Genomic DNA, 18,987 nt, shown 5'->3' on the forward strand with positions numbered 1-18,987 from the left:
ATATCACATATTCATATGCCCCGTATTGTACAAAAGCAAAAAGAAGACAACTTCATTGAAGTTAAGGATCCTTTGAGGTAGTTGGGGAGTGTCCCATAAAATTTGGGGATGGCCAGGAAACCATTAGAAAAAGCAAACACCTAGAAGTCCCTCTTGGTTTGAACATGGGCACTGGGGGGCGGGGGGGGAAGAGAATTGAGAAATGAGGTCAGAAAGGTGTGGTAGGTGTTGGGTCAGAGAATGGAAGTCCTTAAATGCTAGCCTAAGGAGTTTTTGTTTTATCCTATAGGCAATAGGAAATTAATGTGCTCCTGAGCAAGGAAATGCCTTGATTGGGATTAAGGAATGCCAAAAAAGAACCAAGGAACTTAAGGATAACCATAAGAGCGGGCCTTTTCTAGCGCCTAGAAAATTCTATTCTTGCATTTAGAGTTATTTCTGTATGACTGGAATATTAACACCATAGTCCCTTTTGTCTGTTTCTGCATAAATCCTTTAAGACCTATACAGAATCACAAGAGTGGTTTGGAGAAATTTTGGCAAAGTAGCTACAGGAAACAGGTAAAATTATTTCCCCAGGGAAAAAAAGATGTGCCTATATATATGGCTATGGTTGGCAGTGTCATCCTGTGCCATCCCTGAGGAAGGCCTATGGTTTTGTGTTAAATAAGCTCTAAAAGTTAATTTCACATACTGAACTCTGAAAATAAGTACAGCTATTTTTCTCTTTCCTTGACATGCTGAATCTTACTAGCACAGTCAGATGAGAGCTGTGGGTAGATCATTTTAGCAGCTGTGTGGAGGATGGGAGAGCAGAGAGACCAACAGATGAGAAAGAGTGTGAAAGAATAACAGTGACAGGTGATGAAGCCCTGAAGGTTACTGTGATGGGAGACAAGGGGCCAAATGTAAAAGATGTACAAATAGAACCGGCTCCACTAAGTAACTGGGTATGGAAGGGGACAGAGAAAGAAAAGTTTAGGAAGAATATGCGATCAAAAACTTGGAAGACTGGGAGGATGCTATTGACTTCAGCGGCAAAGAAGTTTGGAAAAGGCAGGTTTTAGGAGAGAATGATAAAGAGATTTTGTTTTAGGATCAGTTAGGTTTAATAAATGAAGCCTATATGCAACATCTTAGGAAGATATTATCTGGCAGGTAGTTGAAAACATGTGATTAAGTACAGGGGAGTAATTAGGGCTGGTCCTACAGGGTTATCTGTGGAAGTCATCAGTATAGAGCTGACCAAAGTGTCTTTTTCCTAACATAGCCTTTTCCTACCAACTTTGCTTATCTACTTAGGATTTGGCTTTTGATATATGGGTTCAGATATCCATCCCAGGATCCTTTACAATATACCCAAGTACATATAAATAAATACAGCCTTAAGCCTATATATAATCACTACCAAATAGTAAACAAAATAAAGCAAACAAAAACCATATAACAAAAATGGATAGCATCAGGGAATTCGAAATAACAAATTGTGTTACCAGAAAAGTTGTTGAGGCTTGCAATGAACACAGTACACAGTTTCTTAAAATAAGTTATGTTTAATAAAATGTATAATATAGAACTCCATTATTTGGTGATTCAGAACATGGAATAAAACTTTCCTTTCCCCACAGGACCTAGAATTTCTTTTGCACATTAATTTCTGTCTGAATGTATAATAGATTATATTGGCCTGTGAGTAAGGAGCCCTGGATCCTAGCCCAGGTCTTTTGATTCTAAGAAATTTAATGCTTTTTTACATTCTGTGGCTACAGACTTACTTTAGCAGTGTCCTCCCATTCTGAGGGCACCAGGGCACATTCTCTCCCTTTGGTTGAAAATGAAGGTATTGGAGATCAAGATGCCACCCAATCATTTAGTTTTACAGCCAGAAGGAACCAGAGAGATCACCTAGTTCAGTTCTCTCCACTAAGAGCCAGAGACAATGTGCCTTACTCAAAATCAAACAGATACTGGCAGAACTAAGGCTAGAACCCCTACCTCCAAACTCAATCAGATTTTCAGTGTTCTTTCTTCACCACGCTGCCTCCCACCTGAATGGTCCTTAGGGAACAATTTTGGCAGGAAAATTACAATGAGCTTTTGTTGATTGAAATAAGTATTAGGAGCTTCTCTGTGGAATTTTGATACCATGAACTTTCTTAAAGTTTCCATAAAGATAGCAACACCTTCCTCAATTTCCTCCCTAAAGTGAAACACTGAATAAAGGAGTACAGAGGTATTCAATTTAGATTCATTTTTGAGGAAGTCATCCAGGAGAATACTTTTAATGAACCATGAAGGATCAGCATTAATTCTGCCAGGACTTGATATGTACTCTCTCTTCTGTGTTCTCCCACCACCCACTAACAAAAAAAACAAAAGAAAAACCAACTCATGTAACTATATTTGCTCCAGGAGACAATGGTGGTGATAGAACAGAGTTAGGGAAAATACATATATTTATGTAAAGAAAAGGAAAAGGCTACTTATTTATCTACCATCCCATATTCTAATAGCACTTGGTATCTTTTTTTTTTTTTTCACAGTGTACAAAGACCCCCATTGTAGATATAAACCAGATAATGCAGCTTGACTGAAAATGGCTTCCATAGTGCAGACTCCCTCACAGGAATATTCACATTATTCCATGGACCTATATGCAAACCCCATCCATGAATGCACAACCTTCTAAGCATTTAAAAATAAAGAGGCCACATATTAGGTCCTGGCAAGATGTCTCCAACTTCTAGCATCAAAGGCTTTATGACATGCTCAAATAAATCCCATTTACTGCAAAAATGATTTTACACATGAGCTATCACTACAAGGAATGATAAACAGTGTTGTCAAAAATTACATATGGTCCCACACGTTTGAACAGTTTCATCCAACTAGGGAAGAAACTAGTCCACTTAGCAACAAATGCTACAAGCTGTTTCCCAACTTGTAGAAAATTGCTATTTGTACTTTGTGCAGATTGAGGGGTCACTCTTTCCCAAGGGAAGACCTGGAAGGGCTCCACTGACTGCCAGGAAGGCTCTTGGTTCACATGACATTGGCTACCATGAGACTCCATTCTGGGGCATGGATTGTGATCTTTTCTCACTTCTATGTCAGCTACAATTCCTATTTAACCTATGCACATTTGAGGGAATGTTTTAAGAAGCTCATTTAAGGATTCCATGGTTAAATTATGTAATTTCAACAAGTCAATCCTCAAAACAAATCATCCTTTAGAAGAAATGTCCTGTATCCTATCTACATAAGTACTTACTAAAAGAAATAAACTAAGCAAACCAAAAAACCCTTTCAATACAATTAAGACAGACATTACAGCTTATAGGAATTTACACTGGCCTGGATTAAGCCTGGTGCACCCCAATGGAGTAATATGGCAAGGGGAAAGAGGAAAGTGAGACAAGGCTGAGTTAAGATTAACTACGCCCTCCTAGCTCAGCACCACAAAGCAGCCTTTCCAGTCAGAATACCTGAGTCTAACTGATACAAATACAAATGTATGAGCAATTTGTGACTTTGTTTCACATTGAATCTTATATGTTTAAAAAAAAAAAAGTACACAGCTAAAAAATTATATACCACGGAGCCAAACCAGCAGCAAAATCCATACTTAACTTTCTACGGGGAACCCCATCTCCTTGAAATACATTCACAGTGCTTTCTGAACAAGGACACTAGAAAGGCTTCTTAAGTCATTTCTCTTTTCAAATGATTACACCATTTCATCTCAGAGTGAGATCAGAGTGTCTGGAACCACTGCTGAGCACACTGCAATCGTATGATAAAGGTGGAATGACTTCTTGCTTATTCCATTTCTAAGTTGGGACCACAGCTGTATCCAGAACTACGAGTTGCTGACTTATTATTTCTCATTCTAGCTGAATCTACAATCTGAAAACCTGAGGGGAAAGTAGCCCCTAACGCCAGTGTGCACAAATCCCTGAATCAGGGACTCCAAAGGAAAATGGCACAAGGTGGCTCGGGCCCTGGTGGTCCCTCTGGACCAAGCCTCCCACCTCCCATTACTTCAGCCCTGAGTCGAATTTCATCTGGCTCCCAGCAGCTGGGTGCAGCACATACTTCACGGCTGGATTTCTAAGAATGGCTGATTTCTCCAAAGTGGAGAAAGGCTTTCCCATATCTGGTCCTCCAGGAAGGCCTGAAAATTGTGCTGTTTAAAAACCCTGCTCACCTGGGAAAGGCCCTATACCAAGGAGAAGTTGTTCCCCCCTTCACCAGGGTCTGTTTCTCCTAGCCTTCTGTTAAACGGGGACCCAGATGGGAAGAGGATGAGCCTCTGTATTAAATACATATTGGTCAAGGTTGATAAGTTCCATATCGTCAGAAAAGAGCAGGAAAAAATACTTCAAGGTTTCTCCCAGAAAGAAGCTTTCCATCTTATCTCTTGGCTGTGGGTTGCTGGGATTCTGGACATTATCGATAGAAGAATAACCTCCAGGGACCTACAAATAAGAGTCATGTTGTTGTCACTTTCACCACAAAATCCAAGCCAGCACCATAATAAAACAAAAGTAGGCAAAAACATCTGGAAGCTATTGTTAAACTAACAGATTCATGTTTAAACTATAGACATCTACAAAGGAGGGGCAGTTAGGTGGCACAGTAGATAGAGCACCATCCCTGAAGTCAGAAGAACCTGAGTTCAAATTTGATCTCAGACACTTAACACTGTGTGACCTTGGGCAAGTCACTTAACCCCCAATTGCCTGGAGGGGGTGGGGGGGAAGAAAGAAAAAGAAAAGAAATCTACCTAGGAGTTCTTAAATATAGGCAAATTAACCTTCTGCCTAGCTTAGAATGAGAAATTATCAGGGGATCAGAAATATCTTTGGAAGGAAAAACCAACCCTTCAGAATGTGAACTTGCCATCAATAAATCCACACTCCCTTTCTGAAGCAAAGTTATTAGTTTTTCATTTCATCAACAGTTAAAAGATTTCATACCATAATACAATTTACAGCAAGTACTTTGCAGTGTTTTAGAAAGCTCAGTAGAGTTCAGGAAAACAGTGCCTTGGAGATAAGCCCAAAAGGTCAATATTTATTAAACGTAGAACTTAAAAAAATCTCAATCGATACCAAAAAAATATTTGGAAGAAAAACTAGTTGTTTTCCTTTTACTCACCAATGTAATTCTTCTGTGAATTTATCAAAAGTTCCCCTTTTTAAAAAAGAGTCACCCAAAAGACCCTTCAACAGATATTCCTTTTACCCCAAACTATGGACAATAAAATCTCTCCTGGCTCTACAATGTCCCAGAACCCAGTTGAGCTGTAGCATAAAAGCTCCAATAACTACTAAGGGGTAAGACAAAGGGACCGAACATTTATTAAGTACCTGACAATGTACCAGGCACTGTCTAAGTAAGCACTTTACAAATGTCTGCTTTTATCCTCAAAGACTCGAGCCTTGTGAGGGAAAGCTAAATAAGCAAGAAGCTAATCATTCCCCATTAAAGTAGAGGAAACTGGAGCAGACAGAGTGTTCAGTACCTTGCCCAGGATCACACAGCTGGTAAGTATGTGAAGCCCTTTTTTGAACTCAGGTCTTCCTGATTCAAAGTCTAAAGATCTATTCTCTTATTTCTCTGTGAGCACCCAAATACACCACATACCACAATGTTAGTTTAATCACATGTCACATTAAAAGAGAAGTTCTACAAGCTGAAAAGAGAAGTCTGAAAGAGAAGTGAGAGACCTCAGGATGTAAAAGGAAACCTACATTTCTGAACATAGCTGGGGGGGAGGGGGAGGGGGGATTTGTTTTGCTTAGGCTGTGCATATTACAAAGATTTTTTTAATGGGGAGAGAGGCAGAAGAAAAAATTGTTCATTTTTTTTTTAAGTTAAGAAAATACCCTCACACAAATCAGACATAAAAATCAAGGTCAAAAGAGAGCCTTTTTTCCTTGATACTTGGAAATTCACCCAGAAGCTGAAAGGGATAACTGGACAAACTGTACTTCTGAACATTAAAGAAAACAAAATAAACTTCTATGGAGTAAAAACTGAAAAACAAGAGGTTTGAAGTAAGCACTCCAGAATAGATTTATAGGTGTTCAAGTGAGAGATCAACTACTGGAGGAAAAAAATGTACAAAGAACCTGAATGAACCTGATAATTTCCCAGGCAACCCTCATGTACACACCCCTAAGATCACTTTGGTAATGTACCTGGTATGTTCTTTCTACCACTCTTCCCCAACTATGGAAATTGCAAAAAAAAATTATCCACCTCATTGCAGGTATAAATAATAATAAGTAATAATAATAAATAATAAGACTCCTTATCAGGACCACTACTAGTTCTATCATGCTGACTCCTTCCACTAATAATCATTGCTAGTCAAAACCATCTAGCCCATGAACCCTTGACATGAAAAAAAGTCTACCTAATCACACTTATTATTCTCCAACTATCCTTAATCATAGCTTTCACCTCATCAGAGCTAATCATATTCTATAATTACTTACATTTCTATAATTCCTTTAAGATTCACTCAACATCATCCTCAGCAACGAGATCAACCAAATAATTTCCAATGGAACAGTAATGAACTGAACCAGCTATGCCCAGAAAAAGAACTCTGGGAGATGACTAAAAACTATTACATTGAATTCCCAATCCCTATATTTATGCACACATGCATTTTTGATTTCCTTCACAAGCTAAGTGTACAATATTTCAGAGTCTGATTCTTTTTGTACAGCAAAATAACGTTTTGGTCAGGTATACTTATTGTGTATCTAATTTATATTTTAATGTATTTAACATCTACTGGTCATCCTGTCATCTGGGGGAGGGGGTGGGGGGGTAAGAGGTAAAAAATTGGAACAAGAGGTTTGGCAATTGTTAATGCTGTAAAGTTACCCATGCATATGTCCTGTAAATAAAAGGCTATTAAATTTAAAAAAAAAAAAAAAAAAAGATTCACTCAACATTTTATATATTATTATAACTCCTTTCGACTTAATAAGGGATGAACACATGCCAAGGAAGGCTCAGAACTCTGGGCTTAAATCCTTCTCTATTAAGAACTGAATTTAATTATTGGTCTATAAGAAATGATGAGCAGAATGATTTCAGAAAAGCCTGGAAAGATTTATATAAACTGATCTTGATTGAAACAAACAAAACCAAGAAAACATTGTACACAGTAACAATGAGATTATGTGATGATCAACTGTTATGGATCTGGCTCTTTTCAGCCATGTGGTGATTCAAGGCAATTTCAACAGACTTGGGATGGAAAATGCCAATAAACATGCAGAGAAAGAAGTATGGACACTAAATGTGGATCAAAACATAGTATTTTCATTTTTTTTTTTTTTGGTTTCTTTTTTCTTTTAGTTTTTTTCCCCATTTTGGTCTGACTTTTCTTACACAACATAACAAGAATGGAAATATGTTTAAAACATGCTAAAAAATGTTTTAAATATATTTCAAAGGATTGCACATATTTTACCAATATCAGATTACTTACTTCTTGGGAAGAGAGAAAAATTTGGAACAAAGTTTTATACTATTAAAAAGTTAAAAAAAAAAAAAAAAAAAAAAAAGAATTCAGAACAGTATGTAAATGTGGCCTCACCCTTGTATACTTGTTGAAATTCTGCAAGATCTCCCAGCCCCAGTCTTGGTATTTTTTGTTACCAGTAAACCGATATAAATAGAACAGGCTCTCTATCGTTTCGGGTCGCAGCAGATTATGCCTATCTGAAGACTGTAGAAGAAAAAAAAATTTAATTCAGAGTTGGAAGAAAAAGAAAAGTGAGTCATTCTTTCTTTTTCCAGAGGTTTCCAGATCTTACCTTAACCTCCACATCTTTATGGCCTTTCTGGGGATGAATATTGAAGTACACAATCTCTGGGCTCAGACCAGTCTCTATTTGATGATACATCTGGTAACAAGTTTCTATGAGAGCTTTAGCCAGTTCCATATGATCAGCTGTTAATCCATTATGAGCTCCAAGAGCCAGGGTACCAGGCAAAAAGCATACCAGGTGATCCTGAAAGTTAGAACATTTTTAAAAACACTGAAATTCTCAACAATGTTCAAGTGGTCATTCTGAGGACAGTCCATTGGCACCATTCAATGCACACTCACAGGCCTAAGCACTGAGATCTGCTTCCAAACATATAAATACATATATAGTCTCTTGATTATCCACATTTTGTTCTATCTCTGGCAAATCTTGTTTTCATCTTCTTGGTTAACATTATCGCTTGCTCCTTCATTCTGCTTGCATAATCTAACAGGCACCACTTTTTAAACAAAAATATTTCAAAGAAGATACAGAGGGTACCTCCACTTAGGCCACCATTTTGACATAAATCTGAGAAAAGGTTTTGACTTTACTTCTGAAATGAAAAATAAGGAGGACAGAGAAAACTGGAGAATTACATTCTCCCAAGTTTTAAAGTCTTTCTTTACATTTTACTTCATCAAGTCTTGTGGATTCCCTGAAAATTACAGCTACATTCAAATTAAAATACAAAACACTTTCCAAAGAGAAACAGAAATAAACCTTGAATTGACAAAGTCCATTTACTAATGTTAACAAGAAGAGTTACACTTATCATTAGCTTCCCCTTTCTCACAATAACACACCTCAGCATCATCGAATCATCTGAGTCCTTCTTAACTCATAAATATTTGCTAAATTTAGTTGTCATTTCTATCATTCTTACATGCATGCCTTTCTTTTCTACTCTTACTTGCCACTCACATCCATGCCATCATTACTCTTGTCTCTAATTAATGCATGGAGTTTCAACATATACAAAAATATAATAAGCCTTTCTATCCTGGGTCTTTTTTCCCTCTAATTGATCCTATGTATAACTTCAAGAATAACATTTCTCTTATAATTATTTCATTCCACAGTTCTGGAAAAAAAAAAAAAAAAAAGCTTTGGTATCTCTCTTACTGCCTATCACATAGAAGTCCAAACTTTTAAAATGTTTGTGAGGCCTTCCTTAACTTGGCACTGTGTAGTGCAACTGACAAAGTGCTAGATTTAGAATCAGAGGACCTAGGTTCAAATCTCATCTCTGGCACTTACTACCTGTGTTGGGCAAGTCATCTAAACCTCTTTGGGTTTCAGTTTCCTATCTGTAAAGTAAAGGGGGATGGACCAGATGAGTTCTGAGATTCATTCTAGTTCTAAAACTATGCTATAATGCTACCTTTGCAGATCTATTTCACCCCATTTCCTTTCATGCACTCTACAGTAATTTGTCAAATTAAGACTACTCAACTGTTCAAACATTTCCCAAAAGTTCCCATCAACCCTATGGCTATTCAGCCTGTTCCCTATATTCTTTGTTGTTCAGTCATGTCTGATTCTTTGTGACCCATCTGGGGTTTTCTTAGCAAAGGTTTTTAAGTAGTTTGCCATTTTCTTCTCCACATAAAGAATATCATCTCCAGTCTATCCCTCTTCTCCATAAATAGATTAACTATAAACATTTTCCTATAAAGGACAGAAGCCATAGTTTGCTTTTCTCTTTAAGCATATAATGAATGCAAACATTAGTTCAAAAGCTACCAATTTTTCTGTCTTACATTTCTAAAATACTTTGGTGACCCACAATTTTTGCCCTCCCCCCCCCCTCCATTTTGATAACAATCCCAACATTTTTTCTGGTTCTTTCTCTCCTTTCCACATCTCTACCTCTCTTCAAATCGAAAGAAAATCAAAATCAGCATGCCAACCATGCAGTCAAGCAAAAAAAAACCCTAAAGTGGCTATATATCTGAAAGCATCTCATTCTGTACCTTGAGTTCAATCATTTCCATCTGACGATACAATATTCACCCTTCAAGTCCCAGCTTAAACACTATCTCTTCCATGATTCCCCTTCTGCTGTACTGACAATAATGCTATTCTCAAGAATTTCCACATAACTTCACATCTCTTTTATACATCTATCATATACTATTCTGTAACTGTCATTTGGAGTACATGTTCTAGTTCCTCTTCTAAATTAATGTAAGATCTTCAAGAGAAGAGACTATTATCCTATTCATCTTTTTATCTTCCTTAGCCTACAGAATTACCTTAAAGGTGGAGAAACTATAAATATGCCACAGGGTGAGAAATTCAATAACTTAATTAAAGAGAGCATATCGATCCTTGTACTTCTCTAAGGAAGGAGAAAAGGCAGGAGAAGTTATTTTAAGAACAAGTAAGGTGAAGAGACAAGAAAGTAGGAGTAACATCAGATGTAAATGAATGAAAAAGCACAGAAACCTGGGAAGCCTTATAAGTCAAGTTGAGCAGAACCAGAAAAACAAATTATACAACAATAACATTATACAGGAAAAACAACTTTGAAAGACTTGAGAACTCTCATCTATCAATAACCAACCACAATTCTAGGAGACTGATGAGATGAAACAACCTCTTGACAAGAGATATGGTGGCTTCAAGATGCAGAGTAAGATATACATTTTCAGACAATGTGGGAACTTGTTTTGTGTAACTAAGAATATTTGTTGCAAGGGCTTTATTCTGTCTCTTTTTTCCCCTTCCAATAGATGGGGTGGAAGAGCTGAAGATATAGATACAGCAGAAAAAGACAGATCACTGAGACTTTTTTTTTTTAAATATTAAGAAAAGAAAGGCAGAATGAATCAGACTAGCAGAAGAGCTTTGAATGCTACATGTTGAATTTATTACATATTTTAAAAGAAAAGTAAACTATACAAAACAAAAAATTTGCAGTTTCATGTACAATTAATCTTCTTTCTTCAAATATATATGAAGTATCATTTTATTTAGTAGTTGTGAAATTCAAAAAACAAATTAATAAAAAAAATAATGCTCACTATATACCAAATACTGTATTAAGTGCTAGGGATACAAATAAAAAAAGAGGTTGTCTCACCTTCTACCCTCAAGGAATTTGAAATTCTATTAGAGAAAGACAACACATACAGAAGTGAATTTTTTTTTCTCATGAAGTTATCTAAGGTGAGAGGGTAAGAGGAGATAGGTTGAAGGGAGAAGACTGGGAACAGAGGACACAGATAATAACATAATAACATGGTTGATGTAGACATCTAGTTGGAAGAGATGCATAAGCTGCTAGATATAAAGCTAGGTAAATGTACATGCACAAAAAAACAAAAACAAAAAAAAAAAAAAAAAAACTTTACTCACTCCTAAAATGGCATCCAAACCTGAATGGATTAATCATTCCTCATTTAAGCAGGGAGAGAGGACGGAGGCCTTTGAATGGGCTAGGATTGGGAAGGGAGACCCGAGTCTGATTGAGCAAACCTATAAGAGTAGCTCTGCAGGAGTCTAGCAACAACAAGGTGGCTGAAAAAAGATACTAACTTTGGGCCAAACTCCTCTATAAAATAAAGGAATTGGACAAGGTGGTCTCTTGGACCTTCCAAGTTCAATAGTATTATGAGTCTAGGAAAACTGAGCTGTCTCTACCTTTCAACTCAAGTCTTGATTTCAGTAAGAAATAAATTTAAAAAAAAAAAAAAAAAAAAAAAAAGCCTCCTTTAACAAGTTACTACTTCCTCTCTCTGACACTTAGCTTCTTCCTTTGTAAAAATTAAGGAATTGGAACGATCCTCAAGGTCCCTTCTAGCTCTAAACTGATACCTTGAAGAGGGTTTAAGCTTTCTTTCAGCCTCCTTCCCCAAAACACCTATTTCTCTCTATCAGTTTGGCATGAGGGTTACTACTCTACTGGCCCCACCTGCTAATAATTGGGAGAGGGAGGAGAAGAGGGACCAGACCTCTTGAACAATACACGTAAAAACAGCTAATTTCAGCATCTGATTATCAAGAATTAGTTAAAAAAAAAAAAGACAACTACTAAATGCTGCTGCTTCTTGACAGAGGGAGCGGTGAGGCCACCATTCTTTTCTATGTTGGCCAGTGTCTATAGTGTCTTCTACAGTGTCCAGGAATCTGTCTCTCACCAGAAGTATTCTTCACCCAACACAGTTTGGGCTCTTGGCCCCAAGTGCAAAAAATTTTAGGGCCCTAAACACATGTTGCACATAGCAGGCACTTAAATAATTTCTTTTTTAACTTTAGGTATCCATGAGAAATAAGTTTTTTGGGGAAGAAAACCAAACTGTATTATTTATTCTGGGATGGGGAAGGCACCACTTTCTAAGGCAACCAATTCCACTTTTGAATAGCACTAATTCTTCCTTTGGAACTCAGTTTTCCCTCTTCTATGAAATGAGGGTGTTGGTCAAGATAACCACTAAGGTACAATCCAGATCTAAATCTATAATCCTATAATCTCAACATCAATCAGATATCTGTCTCTTTGCAGTCTCCACCACTATTTTTAGTCCTGCCCTCAAACTAAGCAGGGTTAAATCTGCTTTTTTCTATATGATTATAAGATACTCAAACCATAACCCTTTCTCCATACCACTTATTCAGGACAAACATCCCCAATTCCTTCAAGCTATTCTTGACGTACAGCATATTCTACAGGCTTTCTATCAGTCCTATTGTTCTTTTTTAAGGTGTGCTCCAGTTTGTCAAATGCTCACTTGACAATATAACAGTGAGAATCAAAAATCAATACTCCAAATGACTAGGGAGAAACTAACATCTCTCATTCTGGACATTATGCTTCTATCACTGTAACTCAGCTATATTCCTGGCCTAGTTTTAAATAATTGTTTTTTTGGTTGTCAGTTACCGATTTATTTTTGGAGATGAATGACAAATAGTGGAATTTCAAAGATCACAACTTCCCTGTTAGGCTTATTTCACACTACCCTGTGGGATAAAAAACAGGGAAGATAAAACCCTATTTTCCCATTGACAATTCTGACTAATTAAACCCACAATTCAAAATTCAGATTGAAAATTATGTCCAAACCTGGCCAAGAGAGTAACACTGGAGCAGAAGCAAGAGGATTAGTTATAAAAGCCACAATAATAGCATACTAAATTAGAATTACTTTCTAACTGAATATCCTAACACAAGGAACATAAAATCTACTAAAGCCTCTATCTTTTCGAAATGGGATACAATAAAAAAAAAAAATTGTAAATAATGTTAACAGGAAAAATCTTAAAATAGTGGTACAAAGAGCAATAGATTCTTCATTAACTCCTCAATAACAAGCCCACTTTGATATATCATGATATTGGATAATCTTTATTTAAAGTTGTTCTGCTGGCCACAGGTCAGTAGGAGTCTATAGATCTTTATTTGGGAAAGGTGGGAAAATCTATTTAAAAGGAAAGAAATTTCTTGCTATCTACCTACAGACAAGCTGTTTGGTATAGAACATGATGACTCAGATGATCTGTTTCAGTAAGAAACACTGTCCAAATGGCTAACACTAACAACTTTGTTAAATTGTATGTAACATCTACTTGAAAGTCTGTCTGGGTTACCATCAAGATCTTCTCTCCTTCCTGATTTTAATGGGTCAGAGCCTGGCCTTCCCACATTCTTTTCATTATAATTAAGAATTCATCTCGAGTATTTTATTTTACACAATTTTACTTGTTCAACTGGCCTCAATGAAGTTCCCTGCTCTTAGAAAATGTCATCATATCTATAAAGCAACAAAGGGTACAGAGACTCACCATCTTGGCCCTGAAGCGGCCATGAGCAAGTTCACCCACAAAAGTCAGCTTGCTGGGCTCAGATTTCCGAAGTAGGTGTCTTTTGACCCCTTCTATGGCATTAATATACTCTTCCAGCAATCTGTTAATTAAAACAATTTCCCAATTTTATACACACAGACATCTACATCCCTATGATGCCCGTTTGAGAAGAGGATAGGGTAGAAGAGAAGAGCTGTGATTACACTTGCACATGGTGCTTGATCCTAAGAAATGTACCACTATCAAAGCAGATCAGCACCTGCTCTGAAATCTCAACTCTTACCAAGCTGCCTTGTATATTAAAAATTACCTTGCCCAGGGTCACAAGGTCAGTATGTGTCAGAGACCACTCTTCTATCCATGATGCTACACTGCCAATAAATATGTATCTGTTCTTCCCTATGTTTTTCTAGAATGTAAGAATGCAGAGCTTTTGAGGTAAAGACTGATTCAGAAGGGCTGGTGGATGATCTGTCTACACTTACATACAAATGCAGCTAAGTGTTGATATTTAAAAAAAAAAACCTCAGAGACCCGAGATCCAATTCCATCTTTTGCTATTATATAATCATTTCATATGCTGAACCTGAAGCAACTCTCTTAACATTGTAAGTTGCGATCTACAGTGGAAATAGGAGTTTCCAAACTAAGAAAACACTAGTACTAATATAATGAAGAACAGCACTTTACCAACCACATTTTCCACAAGTCCTGTATATATCACTCCCATTTTATGGATGAGGAAAGTTAAGGCCCAGGGAGGCAGTTAAGTGCTAGAACTAGAACTTCCAATTATTCTCACACCAAGCCCAGTGTTTTTATTTATCACAATTAAGGTTGCAAATTAAGCCTTTGATGACCCTAGTGTATCTTTTTCTTTTGTTCAAAAAGATAAGTTTTATCTTTTTCCTTACCTTATAAGATCATATAAAATTCCAAAGTTTTCTCAATCAAGTCAATTAACTCACAGACCTTATGACAATTAAAACCAGATCTCACATAATATCTTAAATATTTCTTAAAACTACAAAAGATATTCTTGAAACCCAATATTTCCATTAGTCATGTGACCATTAGACAAAAAGTTCCACAAAAAAATGAGAAAAAGAAAGTATAAAAATAAAATAGTACGCTTCAATCTGCATTCATATTCCAACGTTTTTTCTCTGAAGATGGATAGCATTTTTCAGCATCAGTCCTGAAGAACTATCTTGGATATTTATACTGCTGAGAATAGCTAAGTCATTCATAGTTGGTCTTTATAAAATATTGTTATTACTGTGTACAATGTTCTCCTAATTCTGCTCATTTCATTTAAGTTTGTCTAGGTTTTTCTGAGAGCATCCTGCTCATCAAAGCCATTCCTTAACTGATAGGCACCCCATCAATTTCCAATTCTTTGCCATCATTAGAAGAGCTGGTATAAATATTTTTGTACATATAGGTCCCTTTCCTTTTTCAAAAAAATCTCTTTGAGATAGTAGCAGTATTGCTGGATCAAAGACTAGGCAGTGTTGTAAACCTTTGGGCATACATCCAAATTGTTTTCTAGAATGGCTGGATCGGGGCAGCTAGATGGCACAGTGGAGCATTGGCCCTGGAACCAGGAGGACTTGAGTTCAAGTTCAGCCTCGGATACTTAAAACTAAGCTGTGTGACCTTGGGCAAGTCATATAACCCCAACTGCCTCTCCAACCCCTCCCAAAAAAAGGCAGAATGGTTGGATCAATTCACAATTCCCCACAACAGTATTTTAATGTCCCAATTTCCCCATATTTCCTCCAACATTAGTCTTTTTCCTTTTCTGTCAAATTATAATGGTGTCTGAAGAATCTGAAAAGTATCAGTGTTAAGACTATTGGTGTTTCAAAAACCAACCATCATTCCAGAAGACTCAAGGTAAAAAATGCTATCTAACTCCTTCCTAGCAGACGCATGGTAAGATAAAAATTTCTGAATATGGTCAATGAAGAAAATTGTTTTGTTTTGCCATATTTATAACAGGAATGAGAAAGGAGTCTATTGGTTAATCCCTTTCTCAATGTGGGAGAAAGGGGAGTGAAAGGGAAAGAATGCAGAACTAAAAATAAAATAAAATTTAACTTTAGATAACAATAAGGTGAATAAAGGATGACAACCAATTTTTAAAAAGTATTTTCCAGACCTGCATCTCCAACTGAAAAACAGTTCAGCAAAATAGATGCCCAGGTGTATAGTTATTTTAGAAAGCTGTCAGTTCTAATACTACTGCCTAGTATGTGACCATGGTTAAATCACTTAAGTTCTTAGTGATCTTAAATACTCTCTGAAAGTTACAACAGAGCTGTTAAAACAAATCAATGGAAGAAGTTTTCTACATGGGTTACTACCCCTAAACTGATAACCTAACAAATCCAGATCTGTCTATAACTGCCTAAAGGACATCTCCTCCTGGATGTCCCAGAATCGTTTCAAATTCAACATTTCCAAAACCAACTTTATTATCTCTTTAAAACAAAATCAAATCCCTAGGTTCCATTTTAATGACATTATTCCTGTTAAGTCTCACATGTTTAAAAGCTTTGTGTTATCTGACTACTGCAGAAGAACTGACAAAACCTGGTAAATGACTGGATATGAAAAGGGGAAAGAATTGGTTATCATTTCCATGTGTCATTCCCATGTCATTCCCATTATCACTACCTACCTAATGTAACTGTTACCACTTACCTGTATAATCAACTCATTTCTAGGTCTTTCCACTTCAGTTCTGCCTCTGTCCACTGGATTCTTTCATACTGCTACCCAGGATATCCAGTCATAGAATTCTTCTGTTAAAACTCTTCAATGACATACTAACATCTATCTAATTAAAGTTATAATTCTTTAGCTTAAAATTCCTGTGGTCTTCCATATATACTAAGATCACAATATCTCTCCTGCCTCATAACTCCCCTCTATATAACATTCCAGACAAGCTGTACAATTTATCCTCTCCTGAATAGAGACTGAGCCTACCCCCTGTTGCTTTTGCTTACAACTGTTCCCTCTGTGCCTAGACTCTTATCCTGCCTTCACATTTCCACCTGTAGACTTCATATCCACCTTGTAAAGTCCAATTCAAATGTTAATCTCCTCCAAAAAACCTTAGATGGTCCTCCAATTCAGTAATTAGCTTTCCCAATCAAAACATACAGTAAAAAATAAAAAAAAATAAAAAGCATACAGTAGGCATTCACAAAATGTTTTAAACTTCAGAATGCTGGCAGATGGCTAAGCTACAAATTGAATTCACAAAGCCTTTATTTCAAAAGTAGAGAAAACAGAACTCACTCATTTTCTTTCTTTCCTCCCTGGATCCACTGCTTCAGCAAATATTCATAATAGCTGTCAGCTCGGGCACCTAGAGTATAGACTCCCAAGTGAGTAAAGAGGCCACTGTTGGTATTGATAAACATGGGAACCAAGCCATCATTTTTCCCTGATAGAGAATGAACGTGTTTCATCACGTTTTCCACGGCTGTCTGTAGCATTCAACAAAGGAAACAAGTAAAGGAGAACAAATATATGAATGTCACGATTCTACAGAAAAGCAAAGGGTCAAAGAGAAACGAGTTAGATGGATCTTTAAACATCTAGCTGGCCTCACTTGGCTTTATTTCCTAATTAAGGTTGTTAGAATAGGTCATCATGAAAAAAGCCAAATGTTGTCTGGCAGCTTTCATTTCCCATAAACAAATAGCACCTGGCTGGAATTTGACTAAGGTTTAACTCAGATTATTCTAAATGAGGTTTATATGGTCAATTCAGACAGTGATATATAACACTGAAGTAATAGGGGCTGACAAGTTGCTGGCAAGTTTTCTCTTAATTTACTTTCCTAACAATTCTCAAGTCCTTAGTCATTTTTTATTCTACCTAATGACTATATAAGCCTTTTACTCTATAATATGCTGCCACTGACCAATGAGATGATTAATAAATCTTTGTTGAATTCTTGAATTTTACTGACTCACATAGCTTCTTGGAAGGCAAAAGAAAAACAAATCTGTTTTCAAATCTCATTATGACTTTTAAAAACATCAGTTATAGGAGATGAACTAGACTATCTCTAAAGGTCATTCCAACTCCAAGCTTTCTTGAATCCATACACCAATGAAATAGCTTCTAAATTACATATTAAAAAAAAAAAAAAAAAAGTAGCTCACCCAGAATAAATATATGAACTGTCAACTTAGGCTAGACATTGAACAGCCTTTTAAGTTCAAATTTTGAAACCTAAATTTTTTTTTAAATTAGCAGAGAATTCAACCAGGATTCACAATAATGAATAAATACAAAGGAATGAAGGCAATTATTGGCCTCTTTTAGTAAACCTATGGGATTTAAAGAATGCTAAAGAAAAATGACTTCTATCTTTCCCACCTAATGGAGAAACCCACCCCTTAACTACTAGTTTTCTCCATGAAGATTTGCTACAACTAAGTCAACGAAAAACAAGTCCAATAATCTTGGCCAGATGACTAATTTATGATAGGTCTCCTAAATTACTTTTACACTCTTTATTTGGGACTACAACAAGGCTTCTAGGCAATTGATATTTTTTAGTACAATTACTGTAGCACCCTACAAAATCAAACCTCTTATAATAATTAGCAAAGGACAAAATTAAAGAGAGAGGGACTGTAAGTGGTTCAAGTTCTGCCTCATGGTAAAAGTTCCCCTTTTTTCTGAGAGGGAAACAACTAATTAACTGGTGGTCCATACCTGAAATCTCATATCTCCAGTGAGCCGAGAGAGTTCTCTAAACTCCAGCTGAATACTGGTCACCTCTGCCACAGTGCTATCAGAGGTCCAGCGAGGAGGGTGGGCAACACCACTGCCAATGTTTACATCAGAGTATGGGATCCTGGAGGGGGTGTTGAATGCTGGCATTAGCCGATTTCCAATATCTTTCTAATAAAAAAGAAAAAGAAAAGTTCAACAAAACATAGAAGTCCTCAAGAATTTACCTTTTTTATATGCTGCTCTGTCTATATATTACCCTTTTTCATATAAAGAGGGCATGCTTGATGAGATAACAAGATGCAACCAAAGAGTGTCTGAGGAAATAGTTGTAGTAGAAAGAACATTAGAAAAGGGCTCAAAAAACCAAGGTCCTGTCTGTTCTGTCACTAACAAGCTGTGATCTTGGCTGGGCAAGTCACTTAACCTCTTTGAAACTCAATTTTCTCTTAGGTAAATGAGAGATAATTCTTATCTTAGAGGACCACTAAAATGTTCCAATCAGATGAAGTACCACAAACTAGAAGGTACTACACAAGTATGAGGAATTGTTATCTGCACATATCCAAGTAAC

At 36.6% G+C, this 18,987-nt stretch overlaps 1 protein-coding gene across 2 annotated transcripts in view; it reads right to left on the bottom strand.

Moving 5' to 3' along the window:
• Positions 1 to 1,537: 1,537 nt before the first annotated feature.
• Positions 1,538 to 18,987, bottom strand: part of MAN1B1 (mannosidase alpha class 1B member 1) — a 34,805-nt gene continuing 17,355 nt past the window's right edge. For both annotated transcript variants that reach the window (XM_031951948.1, XM_031951949.1), the window contains 6 exons: positions 18,396 to 18,584; positions 16,962 to 17,152; positions 13,629 to 13,749; positions 7,845 to 8,042; positions 7,625 to 7,756; positions 1,538 to 4,478 (listed from right to left, as the gene is read on the bottom strand). In XM_031951948.1, the coding sequence (XP_031807808.1) occupies positions 4,278 to 4,478; positions 7,625 to 7,756; positions 7,845 to 8,042; positions 13,629 to 13,749; positions 16,962 to 17,152; positions 18,396 to 18,584 (1,032 nt within the window). In that variant the 3' untranslated portion in view covers positions 1,538 to 4,277. The remainder of the gene's footprint in view (positions 4,479 to 7,624; positions 7,757 to 7,844; positions 8,043 to 13,628; positions 13,750 to 16,961; positions 17,153 to 18,395; positions 18,585 to 18,987) is intronic.

Source organism: Sarcophilus harrisii, chromosome 2 (genome assembly GCF_902635505.1).
Source record: "Sarcophilus harrisii chromosome 2, mSarHar1.11, whole genome shotgun sequence".
In the NCBI taxonomy this organism is placed as follows: Eukaryota; Metazoa; Chordata; class Mammalia; order Dasyuromorphia; family Dasyuridae; genus Sarcophilus; species Sarcophilus harrisii.